The sequence below is a fragment of the Suncus etruscus genome, chromosome 5 (assembly GCF_024139225.1).
Source record: "Suncus etruscus isolate mSunEtr1 chromosome 5, mSunEtr1.pri.cur, whole genome shotgun sequence".
Taxonomy (NCBI): domain Eukaryota; kingdom Metazoa; phylum Chordata; class Mammalia; order Eulipotyphla; family Soricidae; genus Suncus; species Suncus etruscus.
The window spans coordinates 11,306,006-11,331,733 of record NC_064852.1 but is presented as its reverse complement, the minus strand read 5'-3'; the positions used below and the strand labels follow the sequence as shown (position 1 = coordinate 11,331,733).

The window sequence follows — 25,728 nt, the reverse complement described above, 5'->3', positions numbered from 1 at the left end:
ATCTTTATACCCTTTAAAAAAAAAAAAAACAACAACCATACAAGTCCAAATGTGTTTCCTTTTCATCCCGCATGTTTCATTTTAGAGGGCTTCTAACCACAACAAATGGAGTTATGGAAAACATAGTAGAAATCAGAACTTGAGTTCTGCCACTAACTGGCTTTACATAGACTTTGAGGAATGAAACCTCTTGTGTTTTGGAGTTTTGAATTTCAAAATGGGGAGAATAAACTCTCTTAAGATTCTACAGGTGGGGAGGGGCGATGAGAATAAGGTACATATGAAAATATCAGGGGGGAAAAGTATATAATACAGAAATCCAAAAATCAGATTGACTGGGAATACTGATTCGTCAAAGAATCTAATCTCTTGCGAAAATGAATCTCACCTTCATGTTGCAAGCTAATTCCATTAATTTCTTTGCATTTTCTTCTGAGCGGTATCTCTTAGGAAGCTGAACCCTGAAGAATTTCAAGGCACCTTCAAAGTCAGTTAATAGCAAATCATCCTTGGAAGTCTTTAGAAAACAAAAGAACAAAAGATTTTGCTAGGAAAATGCACAAAAAGCAAACAAAAACAAACAAACAAAAAACAAACCCAGAAGCTACTTCTGAGCCCTTGCCCAAGCTTCTTACATGTGCCCACATTATATCAGGAACATGTGAGAGCCTGGGGGCTGCTCAGAGAGACTGAGGCATGACTCAAAGTGAGACTGAGGCAAGCGTGAACAGGGAATTCCGGTGAAGTCAGCTTAAGAATAAATGTGTACCTTTAGCAATCCAAGGGCGACATTAAAAATCACACTTATTCCCTAGAAGAGAAAAACAAAGAAAAGAACATTTTCAGTGCTTACTGACTGTCCTCAAAATGCTCCATAATTTAATTTTTTTACTTAAAATATTTTTCGTCAAGCACTGTGATCTACCAAGTTATTCAGTTGGATTTTAGATTTTAGATCAGTTCCAGCACTGATCTTGCAATACCCCACAATTTTAGATATACAAACTTAAGAAATAGAGTATCTTGAAAATATCTTGAAAAATAGAATTACAACACCAGCACTGAAGAACTTTTTTATTGGGGGTGTTAGGAGTTGGAAGGGTTTGAGAACCACACTTGGGTCAAAATTTGGTGGTACTCATGAGAGCTTGTGTGGTGTTAGCAACTGAGGTTGGCTGTATGGAAGGCAAGGGCCTTAACCCCTTTCTCCTATCTCTTTGGCCCTTGATAAACACCTTAAAGTAGCCCTACTCTACTGATGGTCTGAGAAAAGATAAGGCTTTTCTAGCTTTATTTGTGGGAGGAAGTTGGGGACACAAATGGTGGCACTCAGCTCAGTACTCTTGGCTCTACACTCAGAAATCACTGCTAGTAGGCTCGGGGGATCATAGGGATGCTGCACACTGAATCTGGGGAGGCTGCTTGCATGGCAAATGCCCTACCTGCGGTGCTATTGCTCTAGCCCTAAGGTTTTTCTAGCCTTAAACTCACATAATATGGACTTCCCAACATATACTCCCAAACCCAAAGATTAAATTAATGAAATTGTGAACTAAAAAAGACTAGAAGGGGGCTGGAGGAATAACATGGAGATAGAACATTTGCCTTGCATGCAGAAGGATGGTGGTTCGAATCCTGGCATCGATATGGTCCCCCGAGCCTGACAGGAGGTATTTCTAAGCACAGAGCCAGGAGTAACCCCTGAGCGCTGCTGGGTGTGACCCAAAAAACAAAACAAAACAAAAAAAAAAAGACTAGAAAAATTCAAAATATGTCTTTGGTTATAGTTTCCATCATTTCCATAAAATATAGACACATTATCCGGAAAATTTTTTTCCTGAAACACCTTAATATCTCAAACTATGTTGTGTCAGACTGTTATTTACTTTATTATGTATTTATTCTTTTAGTAAAGTTCCCAACTTTTAGTAAATTCCTATCTAGCTTAAAATAAAATCTCCCTTGCAGCTAGATATGTTAATGTACCCAGTGGAGGTAGAAATGCAGGCTGAACTTCAGGACATCTTTCTTAAACAGAAGGGGAGAGGGATGTGCTCCCTCATCTGCTGATCCTCTTCATCTGATTACAGCTGAGATGCCTGAGCTCTAGACAGTTAGAAGGAAGAGTCATATTCTTGGGAAGGCTACTGCAAACCTTCTGGATCCATATACAAAAGAGAAAAAAACTACTTTTACCTAATCACTGTGATCTGGAGGCTCTTGCAAAATGCAGTCAAACGGCTAGTCAATGGGTGGGTGGTTTTTAACCCATACAGTATCTTTTTTTTTATTATTTAAACATTGTGGATACAAGGTTATTCAGAATATGGTTGGGTTTCTTTTTCAGATACAAAGTTGTCCATGATGGAGCCGAGAGATAGCACAGTGGTAAGGCACTTGCCTTGCCAACCCGGGAGGGACCCCGTTCGATTCCCGACATCCCATATGGTCCCCTTGCCTGCTAAGAGCGATTTCTGAGTGCAGAGCCAGGGGTAACCCCTGAGCATGGTGTGGCCCAAAAACCAACCAACCAACCAACCAACCAACCAATCAATCAATCAATCGACTGCTTAAAAAAATAAGTTGTTTATGATTGAGATTCAGTCATAAATGTCCAACACCCTTCACTAGTGCACATATCCGACCCCTAATGTCCCCACTTTTCTTTTCTCTTTCTCCTCCCACATTTTTCCCTTTTATTTATATATTTGCGAAATTTTTAATTTAAGCACCATGGTTACAAAATTGTTCATGATTGAATTTCAGTCGTACAATGTACACCAATTTTTACCAGGACACATTTCCTGCTATCAGTGTCCCCAGTTTCCTTCCCACCCCTACCCCTGCCTGCCTCTCAGGCAGATAATTTTACTTTTCTATCTCTCCCTTTTGCCACTGTGGTTTGTACTATTGTTAATAAAGGGGTACCCTGCATATCACTTTTTTCCTTTCATCACTTATTTTGTGTCCAGAGTGATCAGTTCCAACCATTATTGTCATAATGGCACTACCTGTTCTTTGTGGCAAGCTTCCTACCATGGACTGATCCTCCTGGTCCTTGTCTCCATCACTACCATACTATCCTTTATTTTTCTTATATCCCACACATGTGCGAGATTATTCTATGATTATCTTTTTCCTCCTGACTCTATTTTTTTTTCCCTTTTAGACACTGTGGTTTGCGATGTTGTTACTGAAGGGGCATCATACCTATCACTTTATCTCCTTTCAGCACCCAGTTCTTGTCCAGAGTGATCATCGTCACCTATCATTGTCATAGTGGTCCCTTTCCTGCCCTAGCTACACTCTCCCGCTCTTTGTGGCAATCTTTCTACCATGGACTGATCCTCCTGGCCCTCCTCTCTACTGTCTGAGTATTATTACAATACTATCTTTCTCTCTCTCCCTTCCTTCCTTTCTTCCTCCCTCCCTCCCGGCCCCTTCTTCTTCTTTTTTTTTTTTTTTTGGGGGGGGGAGGGCCCACACCTGGCAGAGCTCTTGCTCTGCACTCAGAAATTGCTCCTGGAAGGCTTAGGGGACCATATGAGATGCTAAGGATCGAACCTGAGTCCATCCTGGTTCGGCTGCGTGCAAGGCAAATGCCCTAATGCTGAGCTATCACTCCAGTCCTTATATATCCATATATATATATATATATATATATATATATATATATATATAAAATAACCCACACCAGACTGCAACTTTCAGAAAATATGATCATTAGGTTCAGGCCCAATAAAAATAAATAAATTTTTCCACTATTGGAAAAACAAAAACAAACACCACTCTCCAAATGTGTGACTGAGCTGACAGAGGAAGGGCCAGCAGACAAAAGCCAACAGGAGAGAGTGTAAGCAAGCCCCATACCTCACATAACAGCAGGTCGATGATATGGAAGACCATGTAGAGTGGGAACTTTGCTGTGAAGAGAGTCAGGAACCACTGAGAGGCATACATGTGCGCTTCTAGGCTGATGTCCAAAAAGTGGTTGTACAGGTCTGGAATGTACTCCTAAAGCAACAAATTAATGAATTAATTTGGGGGCACGTACTCCTAAAGCAACAAATTAATGAATTAATTTGGGGCACGTATGTATTCGTTCAGTTCTCATTGGCTGGCTCATTAACTCTGCCAGGAACAGTTTAGACAAAAAAAATAATCATGTACTTTAGTTTTTTCTAGAGCCTGAGAAGTATTCAGAAGAATTATTTGTCATCTATTATTAAACTGGCACCAGTTCTCCTTTCCAGTCCACAAAGGAATTAAAGAGGAATCCCCCCAAAAGATCAAAATATCTGACAGGGTAGTTTTGCTTTCAGGTTAAGAAGTGTTTGGGAAAAGTTTGTTTCACTTTTGTTATGAGCTCCGACCCAGTCAACCACAGATTCTTGGTGAATATTTCTTTTTTATTTTTATTCTGGTTTTTGGGCCACACCCACAAGTACTCAAGAGTAACTCCGAATATGAAGTGTGGAATACCAGGTATACTAGGGATCCAGCCCAGTGCTTCCACACTCAACTGTGCAGGCACTTCCAACCCTGAATGATTTCTGCATGACTATTACTATTTTTTTAATTAATAAAATTTTTAAATTCAATCACTGTGAGATACTGTTATAAAATTGTTAATAATTATACAATGTTCCAATCCACCCCTTCACCAGCACACATTTCCTGCCATCAATGTCCCCAGTTTCCCTTGTGTCTTCTGTCCCCTACCCGCTATCTGCCTCTATGGCAGACATTTTTCCTTATTCTCCTTTTATTTTTTTTTTTCCTTTTAGATGCTGTGGTTTGCAATACGCTGCTGAAAGGGTTTCATGCATATCACTTTATCTTCTTTTAGTACCCAGTTCTTGTCCAGATCATTTCCAACTATCACAGTGGTCCCTTCTCTACCCTAACAGCACTTGGTTTGAAACTTCCTATCATGGACTGGTCCTCCTGACCCTTATCTCTATTATCTTTGAATATTATTATCATATGATCATTTAAAAAAATCTCATAAATGAGTGCAATCATTCTGTCTATTCCTCTCCCTCTGACTTCACTCAGCTTAATATTTTCCACTCGTCCATGTATTAGCAGATTACATTACTTCATTTCTCCTAATAGCTGCGTAGTATATATTGTATAGATATAGTGCCTACTTTTTGATGAAGTTTTCTGTATTATGGTCCCTGCTAAATTTTGTGTGTGTGTGTGTGTGTGTGTGTGTGTGCGTGTGTGCGTGCGCGCGTGCTCACACCCCTCAACCTCAAACCTTATTCATCTCAGTGTCCTCCCTCCATCACAAGAAATGGGCAAACACAGAAAAGCAATTAAAACAAACAGGGCCAGAGTGATACCACAGCAGTAGGGTGCTTGACTTGCATGTAGCCAACCTGGGACAGACCAGGGTTGGATCCTGGGCATGGCCCCCCGAGGCTGTTACAAGCGATTTCTGAGTATATAACCAAGAATAATCCAAGCACCTCTAGGTATGGCCCCAAAATCAAACAACCATTACCACCACCACCAACCAAACACACAAAGAACCTTCCCATAATGCCAGAATGCTAAACTAATTCTGGCTGCTTCTCAGTCTCAATCTAGTCACTCCCTTCCAGCACACTAATAGGAAAGGGAGGAAAGGGAAGGGAGGCTGGATTTCTTTTACCTGCATGAGGCGCTCCAATTGGTAAAATTTGCAGTGTAAATCTTCAAAATTCTGCTTGAAAAGTTCCCTGAGTCCATAATCAAACATAATCTTGACCAGAACACTGAAGGCCTGTTCTTCGGGCATCTGTAACAGTTAGGGAGAGGATTGAGGGGATGCAAGAGGAAAATGACAATTACAACGTACACATTTTCTTAATACATTAAGTTCATACTTTGACTCTCTTATCTCTACTCTCTTATCTACCAAGAAATTTCGAGGTATTCAGAAACGAGACTTGTGGCTTTATAAATAACATTCACTCACTCCATTGAGCTTATTTACAATGACACACACCTGAAACTATGTCATAATGCAATAATGATTCATTTAAACAAAAAGAAAAACTGAACTGGAGAGGCTGTTTAAGGGCTGAAGCACATGCTTCACATGCAGAAGGCCTGATTGTCATCTCTAGCACCTCATGATCCCCCAGCATCAGGAAACTCAAGGAAGGAGGTGGACATGAACACCATCAAGTGTGGTCCAAAAAATTTTTTTTTAATTCAACGATGCCTGTTGTGTATCAAACACTGTTTTCTATTGTGAAAAGCTTACCAAACATGTAGCGTGCAATAACTACAATAGAAATCAGGAAGAAGGGACCAGAGAGACAGCATAGCAGTAGGGTGTTTGCCTTGCATGCAGCCGACCTGGGAGGAAACTGGTTCCACTCCTAGCATCCTGTGTGTCCCCCAGTCTGCCAGGGGCGATTTCTGAGTGCAGAGCCAGAGTGAGCCCTGAATGCCACTGGGTGTGGCCCAAAACCCAATCAATCAATCAAGTTAAAACCAACAACAACAACCAAGAAATCAGGAAGAATAAGTGGGATCAAAGGACAGAAAACTTGCCTCAGCCTAAGAACTAAGTATACAAGGTTAGGTTTTATCCTTTGCAATACCTCCTTAGCTACTGTTTGACTCTTATGTTTTTTCTCCCTGTTGTTACTATTCTAAGATTTGCGGTAAACCTTAGGGTACTACAGTAACACCTGCAATAATACTGAGGAGAAAAAAAAAACCAAAATGGGTCTGGAGAGATAGCATAGCGTTAAGGCATTTGCCCTGCATGTCGCTGACCTAGAAGGAACCCGTTCTATTCCCAGCATCTCATACAGTCCCCCAAGCCAGAGGCAATTTCTGAGTGCAGACCAGGAGTAACCTCTGAGCGCCGCTGGGTGTGGCCTAAAAACCAATCAATCAATAAAGTTAAAAAACAAACAAACAACCCAACCCCTATTTTCGCTTCTATTTAAAGATTTCTAGCAACTTATTAAAATACCTGCATCATCTTCCTTAGCTTTATGGAAAATATGTTCCCCTGAGAACCTGGCAAAATGTCTGGTTTTCAAAATAGGAAAAAAGCACTGGAAATGTTATTTACGGCGTGGTGTGACTGTAGTGAGCCTTCAAAATGTCAAGAAGGTGGGTGGCCTTCTATGGAAGAACATGATAGAAGTGGGCTAAGAACAGAAATCACTGTGAATAAAACAACTGAAGAGCAAATCAGATTCAGCAATAAGTGATAAAAAGACCAACTTTTACTGGAAATTTAAGGGCATCTGGATCTTTGTCTCTCAAGGTGACTTCATCCTTCCCTATGCTGAGACCACCATAGGTAGGTATCTGCCCTCACTCTCAATCAGGCAAGCAGTACAGGGTACAAACCAAAGCACTGCGGGATTTGTAGAAAAACCCTTTTTAAGGGGACTATGAGGCTTCAATGAAGATAAATGCCCTTAAACTGAAGCTGAGAACAAAGATAACAAACCTAGGCTGTGGGGTTTCTGAGATGTAAACTTATTAAAACAATGAAACAAAAAAATTTAAAAACTTTGATCTCTTGATAGACTGTTTTTGTTTTTGTTTTTGGGCCACACCCGGCGGTGCTCAGGGGTTACTCCTGGCTATCTGCTCAGAAATAGCTCCTGGCAGGCACGGGGGACCATATGGGACACCGGGATTCGAACCAACCACCTTTGGTTCTGGATCGGCTGCTTGCAAGGCAAACGCCGCTGTGCTATCTCTCCGGGCCCTCTTGATAGACTGTTAATCAGCTTGATGGTGGCTGTTTTGTAAAACATGTATATAGAGTTGTTCTATTATTAATCATACATCCAAGCACACTACGTTATTTGCTAGTTATAATTTAATAAAGCTGGTAGAGGGAGAAAATGTGGCCTCTTTCATGTCACAGCTCTACACATTTTTAAAATAACAAGCTAGTTCATAGTAAGATAACATAACAAGTTCATAGGAAAATACTATAACGTTTATTTCACAGAGAACACAACCTATACAACGTGGTTTAAAATATCTGAATATGAGGGTGTTGGGAGTTCAAAAAATACCAAACTTCTAACTCTTGCCCAAGTTCTATCACTTTCAATGTCCTAAATACATGGCCTTTGCTTTCCTGTTCTGGGTTTGGGGCCATATGGAAGGGTACCCTCTTGGAGGTGCTCTGGGGACCAAACCCAGGGCGGCTCCTGGAGTAGTGCCCAGATCCCAACACATTGCCTATTTTTCATTTCTCCCCTTCTACCAAATTTCCATTCCTTTCAGTGCTCCTGTGTATTGTTCCTTTTGCCAGGAATGCTCTACTCTCTACTTCCTTGCTTTGAAAATGGTTTTACTGCTTCCAGGGGTCTCAAACTCAATTTACCTGGGGACCGCAGGAGGCAAAGTCGGGGTGATCCTTGAGTGCAAAGTCAGTAGTAAGCCTTGAACACTGGGGTGTGTGACCCAAACAACTAAAACAAAACAAAACAAAAAAAGATTCCTCTAGGGCAGGGCCACAAAATGTTGTACGGAGGGCCGCAAACGGCCTGCAGGCCTCGAGTTTGAGACCTCTGGCCGAGCGACAACACAGTAGGTAGGGCATTTGCCTTGCATGCAGCCAATCTGGGCTCAATCCCAGCATTCCAAATGATCTCCCAAGCACCACCACAGATGATTCCTGAGTGCAACACCAGGAGTAACCACTGAAGACCTGCCAAGAGTATGGCCCCCAATCAAAAGAAAATGGTTTTACTGCATTCATAGCATGTAAGAATAAAAGGTCAAATGAAACAAAGTATAAAAAAGAGATTCAGCCCCCTTCTCATTGTCCAAGGCTCATCTACAAGATAAAGCGGATTTCCTTGTTATAATTTTCTTTTTTTTTTGGGGGGGGGGGTCACACCCGGCAGTGCTCAGGGGTTATTCCTGGCTCCAGGCTCAGAAATTGCTCCTGGCAGGCACGGGGGACCATATGGGGCACCGGGATTCGAACCGATGACCTCCTGCATGAAAGGCAAATGCCTTACCTCCATGCTATCTCTCCGGCCCCCTGTTATAATTTTCTATCAGACGTTTTATCGTACTATTACTGTGTTTTTAAAAACCAACAATAATGTATTTGTGATTTTTTTTTTTTTTTTTGGTTTTTGGGTCACACCCGGCGGCGCTCAGGGGTTACTCCTGGCTGTCTGCTCAAAAATAGCTCCTGGCAGGCACGGGGGACCATATGGGACAATGGGATTCGAACCAACCACCTTTGGTCCTGGATCGGCTGCTTGCAAGGCAAACACGGCTGTGCTATCACTCCGGGCCCTGTATTTGTGATTTTATACCTCAAGTTAGTCAGCTTCACTAGATGTAGCCAGGAGTATGGGACCAGTTCACATTACGCATTACTGAGCTTCGAAGCAGAGCCAAGATGCTCGAAAATACTAGATTTTTTTTGAAGTACTAGGCACTCAAGAGCTCAACTAATGTGACTTGTGTGGAATTTTTGTGCAAAAAATTTTAATGTCTTTTTTTGGGGGGAGGGGGTTGGGGCCACACCCGGTGGCAATGGTTCTGTGCTCAAGTCACTCCTGGCAGGCTAAGGGAATGTATAGGATGCCAGGAATCGAACCCAGGTCTGTTCCAGGTTGACTGCATGCAAGGCAAACGCCCTACCACTGTGCTATCTCCAGAACCAAAAGATTTTAATTTGAATCATGAAGAAAGGATGTGCCAACCCAAGGATGTGGGATGTCTTAAAAACTTTGTCTGAATTTATTAAAATTGTCAATGGTGGGCCAGAGTAACAGTATAGCAGGGAAGGCACTAGCCTTGGATAAAGCTGAACTGGAGTTCCATCACAGCAATTCATATGGTCCCCCCATGCATCACAAGAATGATTCCTGAGTGAAGAGCCAGAAGTAACTTCTGAGCATTGCGGGGAATGATCCAAAAACTAATAAATAAATACATGAAGAAAATACTAAAATTTTAATGGCACGTAACACAAAAGATAAGGAGATAGTTTAGACTAAAGAAATACCAATACAACTAACTACAATGGCTGAACCTTCCCTGATCTTGGAAGAAAACAAATCAAAATAAAACCAGAAAGGACTACTGAGCAAATAGCTGGAGGAAAATGAACCTAGGTCTTGTTTTTTGGTAAGCTATTTCTGAATCGATATGAAATCTCCAGGATACCACTGAGCAATTTGGTGGTCATGCCCTTAGGAGGTATACTGCACATGAGTTCAAAAGTGTGGATCTTAATGACTGGTTGTAAAGATAATAATTTTTTCCTGAAGCTTTAAAAAGTAAAAAATAAAAGGCAAGAGAAGGACTAATGAACATAACCCACAAGGCCTTGAGTTTGATTCCCTAGGATGAGTGTAGCTTTGAAGTATGGCCAAGCCCTAACAGCTATGACCCTAAAACATCTCCCTTCCCTCCCTTTCCGCCCCCTCCCCCACACAAACTCAAACACACACACATTTTCTTTTGTTAAAGAGGGGGGGAAAAGGCAGTTTAGAAAAAAGTAAATTGGTTACTTAGGTAAGGAGAGTACCAGTGCTCACATTCCATTAGTTAAGGTCCAAGTGAGTAAATGAATGAAAAGATGGGGCTAAAGAGAGCCAACACTCTTATTTTTCTCCTACTATGAGACATAAATCTCCCGATAGTAATGGAGTTGGCCATTTTAGTGATAATAAATGGGCCATGGTTCCAACACAGACTAATAAAAATTATCTACGGTACTAGTTTTCGACATAGTTACTTATTCCCACTATGTTTCAATTTTGTGATGGCACTAAATCAAGGGAAAATAACACCTTGATACAGGAATTAAAATCCATGCCCCAGAGACAGACCGCCACCGCCAATATAAAACTATGTGCAAGTCAAGGAGTAATAGAAGCTGAGTCCACATTAGGTCATGACCGGGATCTGATTACTCACATGTAGAAGCAAAACAGCAGCAAGAAATGACTGGCCCTGGCAGTAGCCAATCTCCTCATCATACACAGAATAAGCCTAGGAAAAAAAGAAATAAAACAGGAGATATAAAAGCATATAGTCACATGTGGGCCATTAGCTCATTAGCTGCCCCACAGAACTCTGGAGACAGAAACTTGGACGCCTATATATAGTACATAGTACACCTTGATTTTCACTAAGTTGCCAACATTTCTCTCCACTTCAGTTTTTCTTCTTTAGAAAATAGGGCTGTTACCACACCACTTTCTGTGGCCAAGGCATTGGGAGAAGTGAAGCATACAGAAAAGATAGTTGTATCACATGTGGCTTCCTCAGCCTCGGGTGCCTTTCCCTTTTTTTTTTGTTTGTTTGTTTCTGGGCCACACCTGGTGGTACTCAGGTTACTCCTGGCTCTGTGCTCATAAGTTGCTCCTGGCAGGCTTGGGGAACCATATGAGATCTGGGAATCGAACCCAGATCCATTCAGGGTCAGCTGGATGCAAAGCAAACGCCCTACTGCTGTGCTATCTCTATGACCCCTTCCTTTCTTTTCTGTCTGAAACATGTTTGTATTCCGAACATGCCAGTCTACCCTCTCTACTTTAATGTTCCTATGATACTTTTAACATACCAATGACTATTATGGCTCTTGTAATGTCTTTCTTCTACTTGAATAGTTTCTTAAGAGCTGATGTGATGCACTTTTTGGCTAAGCACAAACAACCCACAGAGAACAGGCACTTGCTAAGACTGTCAATGTTATTCTTTTTTCTTTCTGGGAAAAAGTCTTTTGGCAAAGTCACAAAAATACAGTTCTTTCCACAGTGCCAGTAATAACTTTTCTGATAAGAGGGATCACTCTGAAAGCACTTGTGGGTTCCTCTGGAATTCTTATTTTGAATTTTTCTTGGCAGATGATAATATCCCTCTTTTCTGAACATTATCTTTAACTGAAGACTTAGCTCTAACATTCCTTATGGTTTACTCTTTGGTCCTTAAGACTTTTTTCCCCCTTGATGCAGCTGACCTGATTTTGATCCCTGGCATCCTATATGGTCCCCAGAGACTGTCAGTACTCAGGGGTTGCTCCTGGCAGGATCGGGGGATCATATGGCATGCCAGGATCCAAACCAGCATCCTTCTGCATGCAAGGCAAACACCCTACCTCCTTGCTATCTCTCCAGCCCCCTGTCAGGAGTAATTTTTTTTTTATATTGGTTTTCTGGGTCATACCCAGTGGTGCTCAGGGGCCACTCCTAGCTCTATGCTCAGGAATTGCTCCTGGCAGGCTCAGGCGACCATATGGGACACTAGGATTCGAACTACCCACCTTCTGCATGGGAGGCAAACGCCTTAGCTCCATGCTATCTCTCTGGCCCTGTCAGGAGTAATTTTTGAGTGTAGTCAGGAGTAAAACCTGAGCACCAATGGGTGTGGGCATTCCCCTAAATTTACATTATGAGAGAGTTACAAAGAAACACAAAGACTTTCCAAAGACAAGATATACAGATAAAATATTCATTCCTAATATAAAGACACACCTTTATATCTCTCAAATTAACTAAAAGTTCATATTAGACCATATTGAAACCTAGTAGGATGACAGGCCAATATAGCTTTCTGGAAAGCAGTTCGATAATATCTATGTAGGCCACAACCAATAGTAGGTCAAGAAGTATAAGAGACTGGTGGCTCAGAGATATATCAGTTGTAGAACATGCAGCCAATGGGGCCCTACGTTTAACCCTTGGCACTGCCCTACACACCAAATTGTGAATGCAGCAGTTTTGTTCTTTGAGTTCACTGGTACCATGGCACCAAAACAAAGTGTTAAATCTCCAGCACACCATAACCAGGTATGCTCCAGCTCCACAATCAAGTGTACAATCACCCCCTCTCTTCCCTGCATAATCAGGAAGCATGCAACTCCTGTTAATCAAGGAATTGAGAACAAAGAACAAAGGCTTCACAGGCCAAAACCCCACAGTTACTAATGCCAGGTACAGATCTTAGGTTTGTTACTAATACCCTTTTTGTAAGGATATTTATAGTATCAACATCATAGAACTGGGGTATTATTTTCAGTCTTCTGTCAAGTGTTCAGCATGAAATCAATCAATTATGGACTAGGAGGAAAATGTTTTGGGTTTCTACAGATAGAGAACAAAGCACAGGATAATTTGTGAGCTCAAGAAATGCTTGAAGGAATGCATATAGGAAGTAGATGAAGGGAAAAAAGGAAAGAAAGTAGGTTCGTGGTAGGCTATACTGAAGGATGGGAAGAAAAGGCCTTTCATGAATTCGCAGATAGTTAATAAGTATAGACGAAATACTCTGTGCCAAACCATGTGCTACAGATGGAACAAATGATAACTACCCTCGAGAACTTCATAGTTCAGCTGGGAAGTCTAACAATACATCAACCAGAGGACAATAAGAATTCCAATGTGGTTAAAAATTTTCAGGGAATATGTTAAGACACATTAAAAAAATATCTTAAACGCTAAGCTGGGGATGCTAGAACTAGCAAAAGAAATTAGGGAAATTTTATTTTATGGAGAAGCACTCATGGCTTTAGTGGGGGCCACTGAAATAACCCAACACTAAGGTTAATATAGAAAAAGTACTAACAGGGAGAACTCAAAGGTGGGAAGACTGATCTAAGATAAAATTTTAAAAAGAAACAGAGGTATTGGGATGATAGTACAGCAGTTTGGGCATTTACCTTGCATGCTTGATCCAGGCTCAATCCCTGGCAACCACATGGTCCCCTGGAAGCCACCAGAGCCAGGAAAAACCCCTGAGCATCACTGAGTATTGTCCAAAACCCAAATAAAATAAAGATTTTACAATGGGGAGGATGATTGTTTTGCACATGCCCAATCTGGGTTTGATCCCTGGTACCTGATATGGTTCCCTGAGCCTGCCAGGAGTGATCCCTGAGTACAGAGCCAGGGGTAACCTGAATACTGCTGGGTGTGACCCAGCCCTCCGCTCCTAATTAAAAAAAAATGTAGCAAGCAGAGTGGTCAGTAAAGAACTCTCACCACTATCAGACACTAATCATAAAACTCAATGTGGCTAAAGAATACCAAAATTAGCAGAGAAATGACTATTTTTGGCAAGACAATGGCATGGCGGATAGGGGGTTGTGGAGGATAAAGATTTAAACACAATATACACATTGTTGAAACATGACTCCAAATATGTAAGAAAAAACATTTAGGGAAATCTGAATGTGTAACGGCTATTGGATATTACTAATCATAATGAGGTTTTTTTTAGCGATACAGAGAATCTATAATTATTACACTTAAGTTTTTTAAAGTATTTTAGAAAAATGTGTTAAAGCTCTAGCTGAAGCAAAATATTAATAAATACTGAATCTTGATGTATACTATAATGCATTTACATGTATATCAAAGGACTAGCTGAAGCAGCTGTGAAAAAATACTGATAAATGCTAAGTTTTGGTGGCTATAAACATATTTTAGAGTCGAATATTATAAAGATCGATAAATACTAAATCTTGGAAAATATATTTCAAAGTTATATACATGGAAAATATAGATAAATAGTAAATCTTGATGTATATATGTGTAGTTTGTCAAAGTTGAAACTGGCGGTCTCAGGGGACCATATGGGATGCTGGGGACGGAACCTGTGTCTGTTCCAGGTCAGCAGCGTGCAAGTCAAATGCCCTAAAGCTGTGCTATCACTCCGGCTCTATCCTGGTACTTTTTATAAAGATGTGAAGTAAAATAGGTAGTTGATTAGTTCTCAGGGATAGGAGGAGGAGGAAATTAAAGGCTAGTGGTGAGGTCAGGAGTAGGTTGAATAACTGGTTCAAACTCCCTCTGTTAGTTCAATGACTTTGACTTTTGTTTCTTGGGATGGGGAAGACATACCAGTTGTGTTTAGGATTTACTCTGGGCTTTGTGTTCAGGATCTCACCTGGTAGTGCTCGGTTGACCATATTCGTTGCCTGGTATTGAACAGTGGACAGCTATAAGACACTAGTGCCTTAACTCCTGTACTATATCCTTGGCCCTAGCCCAACAGTTTGAAGTAGATATGTATTTCCTATTGGAAATATTATTTTCAGACACAAATCTTTGGATAGACAAAAGCACTTCCCATCATTCAATAAGATGTGGTGCTAAGGGGCCAGCGAGGTGGTGCTAGAGCTAAGGTGTCTGCCTTGCAACCACTAGCCAAGGAAAAGACCACGGTTCGATCTCCCGGCGTCCCATATGGTCTCCCCAAGCCAGGGGCAATTTCTGAGCACATAGCCAGGAATAACCCCTGAGCATCAAATGGGTGTGGCCTGAAAAACAAAACAAAACAAACAAAAACAAACAAACAACAACAAAAAAAAGATGTGGTGCCAAAAGTCTATCTGGGCGGGTATCAGAGCCTCCTACTGACTTGTCCTCAGTGCCGATTTTATGACTCACACAAAGATTGAAAAGGAATGTAGAATGTCACAGTACTCAGGGGTGCTTAACATAAAACTTATATTTTTGCTGGTTTGGTGGGGTTTTGGCTTTTGCACCTGCACGCTCAATGGACTACAATGTGCCAAGGACTGAACCTGGGGTTCCTACTGATGAACTGAGGCACCAGGGGACTGTCTTCTGTAAAGTTCTCATAGGAAAAAGCCCTAATGAATTGAAACCCTATCATTTTATCAGTATTTAGGATTAATTTCTATTTAATACTGTGTTGGCACCTTTGATTTTCCAAAGTGTTCCCTCATTTTTTGCATTCCTGAACATCAACTGCAATTTGTACCTAAAGTTATCTTTAGCATGATTTCAAGAACAGGAATCAGGATTCAAAAGTAAGTCCTTTTTTTCCTTTTGATATGAAATACCTTGCATATTTTATATAAAGAATCTTGTCCATCTCCTCCGGTGTCCTTAAAGTAATCATGGGCTGGGAATGTCCGATTAATATCTCGGGTGATAGCACTGTCCTGGGGAGACTCCTGGGGAAACAAGAGGAGAGAGAGAGAGAGAGACAAAATTGAGGAATTAATCATGCGTATATACTCCTTGGTTTCAGAGCAGGTTTCTTTTACTTATGTGCTTTAAAATATTGCAGGGACACAAACTCACATATACAAGCCCCAAGTTATTGCTTCTTCGGGGACCATTTAAACAAAAGCAAAATAAAATATTAAAGGGGGGGGCGGAGAGATAGCATGGAGGTAGCGCATTTGCCTTGCATGTAGAAGGGCAGTGGTTCGAATCCCGGCATCCCATATGGTTCCCAGAGCCTGCCAGAAGAGATTTCTGAGCGTAGAGCCTGGAGTAACCACTGAGTGCTGCCAGGTGTGACACAAAATCCAAAAAGAAAAAAAAAATTAAAGGGGAAAAAGAGCAAGGGGAGAGGGCAACCTATTCACATTTCGTTGTATGTGAACCCCATCCTTGCTGCAAGAAAACACAACCAGTGACCTTTCCATTGCAACAAGGAAAATATGTAAAAATGATTTCCCAACAAAAACACTCAGCCTGATAATAAAAGTACTCTGGTTAGAAAAACTGAACATAAACATTTTTAATTGACCGTTGGACATGAAACCTGTGAAAAAGGTTCTTAAGAGGAAGTCTATTAATTGGAATTTACCCAAGGGGCAAGTGGCATAAGAGCGAACAAAACAACAGTAGACCGCCAAGTGTAAAGGAATTCAATTCTGCAATGAGAAAAATGTCGTTGTCTGTCCCAATGGAGAAAACCATCTTTCCATAATGAGTTAAATGAAATCAAACGAATGTCAGCAGTCTCAACAATCTTTCATAAAACATACGAGGCATCCAGCTGCTTCTATTATCTACTCCTTATTAAATCCTATCTGCTTGCTTGCTAAGAACCAGGCACAGACATGTACCTTCTACAGTAATGATTCTCTGTTTTCAGAGCTAAGACAGTAGTTTCACTTTTCTATAGGGCTCTTCCATAATTTTCAGAACACCACCCAAGAAAGAGCCTGATATTCATGTTACACGACGAAAAATTAAAAGTGATATTCTATTTCCTTTCCTGTAATCTCTCTGGCCTTTTGGGCACTTGTGTTTCCAGAGCCATAAATATTTCACTTGTGGAATTTGAATTTTCAAGCTTTTCTTTTTCTTAACCAATCAAGGATCCAAACATTTACGGACATTGCCAAACTACTTTCCTCAAAAATTTTACTGGTGTTTATTGCTAGTGCAATTCAACAGTTAAGGCAGTGCTGAACTATGGTGATTCCAATAAAATTCAAGGTGATCTGCAAGGTTCTATCAGCCACTGCCCCGGTTACAGCAGATGGACAAAGAACTGAAATGGAGTAAAGGAGAAAATATCTGAGATGAGAATTAGGAAAGGGTGCTAGAATTTGAAGATTTGAGTACTGAAGAGAAAAAGATGAACACAACCAGCTGCAGAACAGGCCTGAAGAATCCCTGATCAGTCATGACAAAGAAAAGAAAACTTAAGATGAACTTTCAGGGGCCAGGAAGGTGGTGCTAGAGGTAAGGTGTCTGCCTTGCAAGCGCTAGCGTAGGATGGACCGTGGTTCGATCCCCCGGCGTCCCATATGGTCCCCCCAAGCCAGGGGCGATTTCTGAGCGCATAGCCAGGAGTAACCCCTGAGCGTCAAACAGGTGTGGCCCAAAAACTAAAAACCAAAAAAAAAAAAAAAAAAAAAAAAAGATGAACTTTCAATCGTCAAGCCTATCATGGATCTGTATTTCAACTCTTAGCTAACGGTAGTAAGAAATTGAACAGACATTTCATAAAATAAGATGGGGAGATGGTAAACAAGCACATGAAAAAGGTTCAATATTAGTCATCCGGGAAATACAAATTAAAAACCACAGTTGAGCGTCCACCAGACACCCACTGAATGCTAAAATTAAAAAGACCCAACACACACACATAAGGTATCCAAGCACTGGTGAAGGCTGTGAGACAGTACAATTCCCGTACATAACTGGTGGGAATGCAAAATGGTATCAATACTTTGAAAATGGTTTTGAAGTTACTTATACAGTTAAATATATATTTACCATATAATTCAGTGACTTCAATCCTAGGTAGATATTCAAGAAGGACAAAAATATACCGACATGGAAAGATTTGAACCTAAATGTTCACTGCAGTTTTACTCATAGCCCAAGCTAAAAACAATAAAAATATGTTCCAAGGAATAAAAAAATATTGATGTGAGACATCCTACACATAAGACAGTAAATGCTCTTGGCATATGCAATGTGATGGATCCTAAAAGAAGCCAGACAACAGAACTAAAGGCAATATCTTATAACTTTCTGTTAAAATTACAAGTTACAAAGGGCAGGTAAGTGTTTGAAAGAGATCGTGGCTAAAAGAATACTAATTCTTTGTTTTGGGGCCACATTTGGCAGTGCTCAGGGGCTACTCTTGGCTCTGTACTCAGGAATTATTCATGGTAAGGTGCATGGAGGACCATATAGGATGCAGGGGATCAAACTTGGGTTAGCTGGGTGCAAGGCCAGTGCCTTAACTGCTTTATTACTGTTTCAGTCCCAGAAGAAGAATGGCTCTTAAGAATCACAAGACTTTTTGAAATGTAAAAAAAAAAACCAAATTGAAATGTGGATAACTTTGAGAATCAATCAAACTATTTGATTTTGGAGGTTGACTCAGTAACTTACCGGTTTAACCATTTTTGGCAAGATTCTTGTCTTCTCTGGATAATGTCTTCTACATTACACAACTACGAAAGAAAGGGCCACTGAAATGGGTGCCTAGATTATAAAGATGTAAAAAGCATTCTACCATATGGACAGAAGGCGTCCACATGGTAGAGTGAAAGGAAGTGAAGGGAGGCTCAAAGGCCTGCTGACAGCTGGGCTGTCCTCAGAACATGAGCCTACATTCACATACACAAAAATATTTGGTGCTAGATTACACCTATTTTCATTTTTGTATTATACTTTCCCTATAGGACTTTAGGCTACTTTCACAAAACCAAGCAAATATCTATGGCAGGGTCACTGCTGGATAAAGATATCGAATACAAGTCCTGAAACCTCTTTTGTATTAAGTGATGGAAATGCTTATCTGATTTTGTGAATGCCCCTTCCTAAAATAGGATCTCTATGGGCCTGAGACATAGCCTGGAAGCAGGGCGTTTGCCTTGCATGCAGAAAGAGGGTGGTTTGGTTTGAATCCCAGCTTCCCATATGGTCCCCTGAGTCTGCCAGGAGCTATTTCTGAGCGCTGCCAGGTGTGACCCCTCCAAAAACAAACAAACAACAAAACAAACAAACAAACAAAACCAGGATCTCTAAATTTAATGTTTGATTCAAAAAATTCAAGAAGGGGGCACTGAACTAAATCAGGAATACTTATAATAACTGAAAAATTTAAAATACATTCCAATAGCTTTAAAAAAAACAAAACAACCAAAAATGCTATGATTTAAAAATAATTTTCGAGTTGCGTAAAATGCAGGCAAAAGAACGTAACTTTAGGGCTGGAGATAGTACAGATAGGGCAGATTCCTAGCACATGGCTGATCTGAGCTCAATGCCTAGCACCCCGATGGTCCCCAGAGCTCTGCCAGGAGTGATTTTGTGCAGATCCCTGAGCACAGCTGGGTTATGGCAGAGCCGGGAGGGGAGGGGAGGGGAGGGGAGAGGAGAAGAGGAGGAGAGAAGAAGAAAAGAAATGAAAAGAGGGAGGGACCGAAGAGATAGCACAGCGGTAGGGCATTTGCCTTGGACACGACTGACCCAGGACAAACCTGGGTTCAAGTCTCAGCATCCCATATGTTCCCCCAAGCCTGGCAGGAGCTATTTCTGAATGCAGAGCCAGGAGTAGCCCCAAGCATTGCTGGGTGTGGGCCAAAAACCAACAAAAGCTAAGACAGTACTTCAAGAGAAATAGAACAGATACCACGTTAAGTTAAAACCCTTGTGCAATTATCAAGAGAAATCAAAGGAGAGTGTATATCAGAACTACAAGCTATATTACTGCAGGTCAAGTTGTTATTTGGATGGTTGAGGGTTTTTGTTGTTGTGGGCCATACATGGCAATGCTCAGGAATTATTCCTGGCTCTGTACTCAGGCACCACTCTAGGTCAGTGTTTTTCGACCTTTTTTGTGCAAAGGCACACTTTGTTCATGAAAAAAAATCACGAGGAGCACCACCATTAGAAAATGTTAAAAAAATTTTTAACTCTGTGCCTATATTGACTATATATATACATATATACATACACATATATAAAGTAATTCTCATGAATAGGAATCAAATAAACACAAAGAAATTATTTTATAATTAAAGTATTTTGTAATTGTTCATATTTCTGTTTACTTACTCTGTGCAAAACTAGGGTCTGTTTGGCTGAACACAAAGCTGATATTATGGCAGGAATCGAAGAAAGACACACAGTAGCTCTTCAACAACTCTCAGTCTCCTCTCTCTGTCTCCTCTCTCTCTCTTTCTCTTTTTTTTGGGGGGCGGGGGGGTCACACCCGGCAGCGCTCAGGGGTTAATCCTGGCTCTATGCTCAGAAATCGCTCCTGGCAGGATCGAGGACCATATGGGAAGTTGGGATTTGAACCACCGACCTTCTGCATGCAAGGCAAACGCCTTACCTCCATGCTATCTCTCTGGCCCCACAGCTCTCAGTCTCTTTCTGTCTTTAGTTTTTATAGTCCGTAACATGCTCTTTGGCTCACAATTGGACCGATCATGGGCTGGAGAGATAGCATGAAGGTAAGGCGTTTGCCTTGCATACAGAAGATCGGTGGCTCGAATCCCTACATCCCATATGGTCCCCAAGCCTGCAGGAGCGATTTCTGAGCACAGAGCCAGGAGTAACCCTGAGCGATGCCAGATGTGACCCCCAAACCAAAAAATAACAACAAATGGACCGATCATGCCAAAGCCGCATGTTACGAACTATATTACGAATGAAATTGGAATTTTTCCCACGGCACACCAAACAATATCTCATGGCACACTAGTGTGCCATGGGCACAGTGGTTGAAAAATGCTGTTCTAAGTGGTGCTCAGAAGACCATGCCACGTATTTACCTGCTAGAAAATTAAGACTGGGGGGCTGGAGAGATAGCATGGAGGTAAGGTGTTTGCCTTTCATGCAGAAAGACAGTGGTTAGAATCCCAGCATCCCATATGGTCCCCTGTGCCTGCCAGGGGCGATTTCTGAGCCTAGAGCCAGGAGTAGCCCCTGAGCATTGCCGGGTGTGACCCCCCAAAAAAGAGAATTGACTGTAACACTGCACTAAAGTTTGTGACTTCCAGCAAGGATTACAATTAAGTACCACAACCAAACTATGTGACCCTTAGAGGTCACATAGGTGTGCAATACATACCGACTGTCTGACCAGCAGTACTTAACAGATCCTATATTGCAAAATTAACTACTCAGATCATGTACAGGGAACTTTGAGAAATGAAAGACTTGCTAATTATTTTGACTTAAAAAATACATACAGGGGCTGTAATGGTGATACAAGCGGGTAGAGCATTATCTTGCACATGGCTAACCCAGGTTTGGTCCCCAACATCGCATATGGTCACCTGAGCAGCATCAGGAGTTAATTCTGAATACAGAGTCAGGGATAACCTCTGAACACTACTGGGTGCGGCCCCCAATCAAACAAAATACAGATATTTTATCTTTACTGATGTAATATGGTTACAATAGTGTTATTCATATTTATGCTTCTGGTATATAGTTATTGCAACTCCACTAACAACTAAATGGCAAAGACTCTCTAACACTGTCCTTAGGTCATTTTTGTTCTATCACTTCTCCCCCACCTCTCAAATTCCCTCAGCCTTTGGTAACCTCAGTTCTTTTTTTTTTTTTTTTTGGTTTTTGGGTCACACCAGGCAGTGCTCAGGGGTTATTCCTGGCTCCAGGCTCAGAAATTGCTCCTGGCAGGCACGGGGGACCATATGGGACGCCGGAATTCGAACCGATGACCTCCTGCATGAAAGGCAAACGCTTTACCTCCATGCTATCTCTCCGGCCCTGGTAACCTCAGTTCTAAAGCCTTGTTTTCACTGGGGTCTGATACATCAGTTAAACTTACTCTAGGAATTTCATGAATGCAAGATCACTGGTTATGGTATAATGGGTTCAGAATATTAAGTAGGTTTGGTGTTTGCCTTGCAAGTGCCTATCCCAGGTTTGATCTCCAGCACTCTATATAGTTCCCCCAAGACCTGCCAAGGAGTGTAGAGTCAGGAGTAAGCCCTGAGCACTGCTGGGTGACCCAAAAATAGAATTAGGAAGACAAAGACATGAAGGTGAGAAAATTATTTTCAGAGGGGCTGAAGCGATAGCATAGCATGTAGTGTTATCTTACATGTGGCAGTTACCTGGGTCACAACCAAAAAAAAAAAAAGAGAGATAAAAAGAAAATCATATACAGATTTAAGTAGAATACTAAAATCTTTAAAATGATTATGCCAAGGGTTGGGGCCATGGCACAGTACACAGGTCTCTTGCCTCAGATGCAAACAACCTTGGTTTTATCCCTTGCATTCAATATGGTTTTGAGTCCACAAGGAGTGATTTCTGAGAGCAGAGCCAGGTGTAAACCCTGAGCCATCACCAGGTCTGGTGCATAGAACCCCCCCCCAAATATTTATACCAGTTACAGTCATAAAAGACTGATGATGATGAAGCTAAAAATGGATATTAGATACAGATGATTTGAAAACTCAAATGTACTTAGGATGGAAAATTAATAAAAATCATTAATTCTGTAACTGCTCTATTTCAATGCTCCTTTGCCATCCATTTTCTACTGACCAGAGGAATCATTAGAAATTCAAGGGACAAAAATGCCCTTTTGGGAAATGGTAGCTTTGAAAATTCACTTGCCAAAATTTTGAAGCCTTCAAAGAATGATAATAAATTCCGGAATCCATGTGAACCTCTGTGCTTAAAATATGTGATCTTAAAAAAAAAATGCTAAAGAATCTGGGAAAAAAAAATCTATTTGACTTGCCAGAGGCCAAACTACACAAAAATGATCCAGAAAGCTTAACAGAGACAGTGTCTATCAGAAGAATGACATCAATAAAACTAAAAAGTTCCTGAAAACAAATTTCAGTAGCATAATAGATGACTCCTTCCTGAGATTGCACAGTAAAGAACTTTAGCTGAAAACTATGTCAATTAAATCAAGACCATTTAATTCTGGTACAATATATATATTAATGAATAATGTTACTTATGGTCCAAATGAAAAGTCACCCAAAATAATCCATTTCACAAGAGAAAAAGGCTTTAAAAATGAACTTAGGGAAATCATGCATAGGTATAATCTCTAAAAGAACAGAAAGAGGCTGAAGAGACAGTACAATGTGCAGGCCACTTGACCTGCATGTGGCTGACCTGGGTTCAATCTCCAGCACACCAAAGTGTCTCCTAAGTACCACCATAGTGATCCCTGACTGAGTGCAGAGCCAAAAGACAGGCCTCTGCACTGCCAGTTGTGGCCCCCAAAACCAAAATAAAAAAACAAAGAACAGAGAATAAATAATAGACAAAATACTGGATGGGGGGAGAGCTCAAAGAGCTGCAGCATATGTTCTGCATGCAGAAGAGCCAAATCCAAACCCCACCACCAGACAGTCTCCCAATCACCACTACTGGATATGGCCATAGAAGCTATCTGTTCCATTGGGCACCACTGCACCTAGCATTCAGGCCTGTAGAGCCAAGACAGACACTGCCAGGCGTAGTCTCTGGAAGCCCTGAAAAGTGCTTGGAACCTCCTACCCCAAATACTATCCAATGACAGGTCTTAAACTGGGACTGGAGAGATAGCATGAAGGTAAGGCGTTTGCCTTTCATGCAGAAAGTCAATGGTTTGAATCCTGGCACCCCATATGGTCCCCTGAGCCTGCCAGGAGTGATTTCTGAGCATAGAGCCAGGAGTGACCCCTGAGCACTGCTGGGTGTGGAACCCCCCGCCCCCCCCCCAAAAAAAAAACTAACACATGTTATGACAACTGGGCATATTTAAAAATAACCTATTTTGTGTTTGGGCTGCTTTATCACAAGAGAAAGGTTAAATATTAGAAGAAATCTAAAATGTGCAGATTACACAGTATTAAAATCTTGCAAACTCTCTTTGAAGAGCCATAGGCACAAACTTTATGTTTTGCAGGACATTCTTGTGTGGAAAGTAGTACAGACAATAAACACCCCAAAACATGTCTATATCCTAGTAATATTTTATTCACAAAAGCAAGCAGTACTGCTGGATTTGTTCCCTCCCCCTCAGGACAATTTACCAAGTCCCACTCCTTAGATAGCATGCAAATTTGAGCAACATGACCACTGAGACATTTTTTATAATGGTTTTAAATATGCCAAACAGGGGCCGTCGAGGTGGCGCTGGAGGTAAGGTGTCTGCCTTGCAAGCGCTAGCCAAGGAAGGACAGCGGTTCGACTCCCCCAGCATTCCATATGGTCCCCCCAAGCCAGGGGCGATTTCTGAGCGCTTAGCCAGGAGTAACCCCTGAGCATCAAACAGGTGTGGCCCGGGGGAAAAAAAAAGAGAGAAAAAAAATATGGCAAACATATTTTTGAAACTTATATTTCATTCACAGAATTTCTGTCACAAATAAAATATAACTTGAAATATACAAACCCTTGAGCACATGTTCTTCCACCTGCCCTTTGCTCTACTTAATGACGCTTGTTTGGTATAACCGATTATGGCCTGGCATAAAGTACATGCCTTGAATGCATGAGATCTGGGTTCAATTCTGAATATAACCAACTAAACAAATCAAAACAAAACAGAAAAGACAAAAGTAGGGCTGGAGAGTTCTCAATGGCCTGGAGAACATTCTTTGCAATCAGGAGGCTTGGGCTGCATCCCCACGTGGGACCCTCTCTGAACACTGCCAGGAGCAACTCCTAAGCAGTAAGCTGGGAATAGTATCTGAATATCCACCATCTGGTAGGATGATTGGGGTACTCAAAAAAAAAAAACAAAAAACACTCCAAAATAAAAAAGCCCTGTAATATATTGTCTGTTATTACTTGAAGCAGTAATACAAATAGTTCATATAGCTCAGAAATCAAGAGCATCACACAAAACATATATTGGCTAAAAGAAAAAGACAAGTGTGATGAGAATATAAGGCAATTGAACTCTCAGTGCTAATAATGGCTTACATATAATGATACACCACGCTGGTAAATTATAAGACAGCTTTGTGTAAAATGAAATACATACTTACTCAGTTCCATCAACTTCTAAATTATTGTTTAGCATAAAAGACATGTATAAAAGCATTAAGGTGACCTTTTTGTAAGAATCAGCAATGACAAGTGTTCACCAGCCAAAAAAGATAAATAATTTATGATATTGGATATATTTTAATGCTTATTTTACACAATACTGGGAATATATTTTGGGGGGGGCTATGCTTAGTGGTGCTCAGGAGTCCAAATGTGGTGCTGGAGCATTCAAACTAGGGTCAGTTGGAAATAAGGTGCCTTCAACCTTAAAAATAAATGTCTCTTTGAATCTACACATAAACATAAATAGTAAATTTGAACTCTGGGGCCGGAGCGGTAGCACAGGTTGTAAGGCATCTATCTCTGCCTTGTGTGGACCATGGTTCGATCCCCAGGCATCCCATATGGTTCCCCAAGCCAGGAGCTATTTCTGAGCACATAGCCAGGAGTAACCCCTGAGAGTCACCGGGTGTGGCCCCCAAGAAAAACCAAAAAGAAAAAA

General features: G+C 41.1%; 1 protein-coding gene across 3 annotated transcripts in view; it reads right to left on the bottom strand.

Annotated features, from left to right (window-relative positions):
- RABGAP1 (RAB GTPase activating protein 1) overlaps positions 1-25,728 on the bottom strand; it is a 175,560-nt gene that overhangs the window by 36,366 nt on the left and 113,466 nt on the right. For all 3 annotated transcript variants that reach the window (XM_049774125.1, XM_049774126.1, XM_049774127.1), the window contains 6 exons: positions 15,824-15,937; positions 10,930-11,004; positions 5,663-5,788; positions 3,871-4,014; positions 770-811; positions 389-517 (listed from right to left, as the gene is read on the bottom strand). In XM_049774125.1, coding sequence (XP_049630082.1) covers positions 389-517; positions 770-811; positions 3,871-4,014; positions 5,663-5,788; positions 10,930-11,004; positions 15,824-15,937 — 630 coding nt within the window. The remainder of the gene's footprint in view (positions 1-388; positions 518-769; positions 812-3,870; positions 4,015-5,662; positions 5,789-10,929; positions 11,005-15,823; positions 15,938-25,728) is intronic.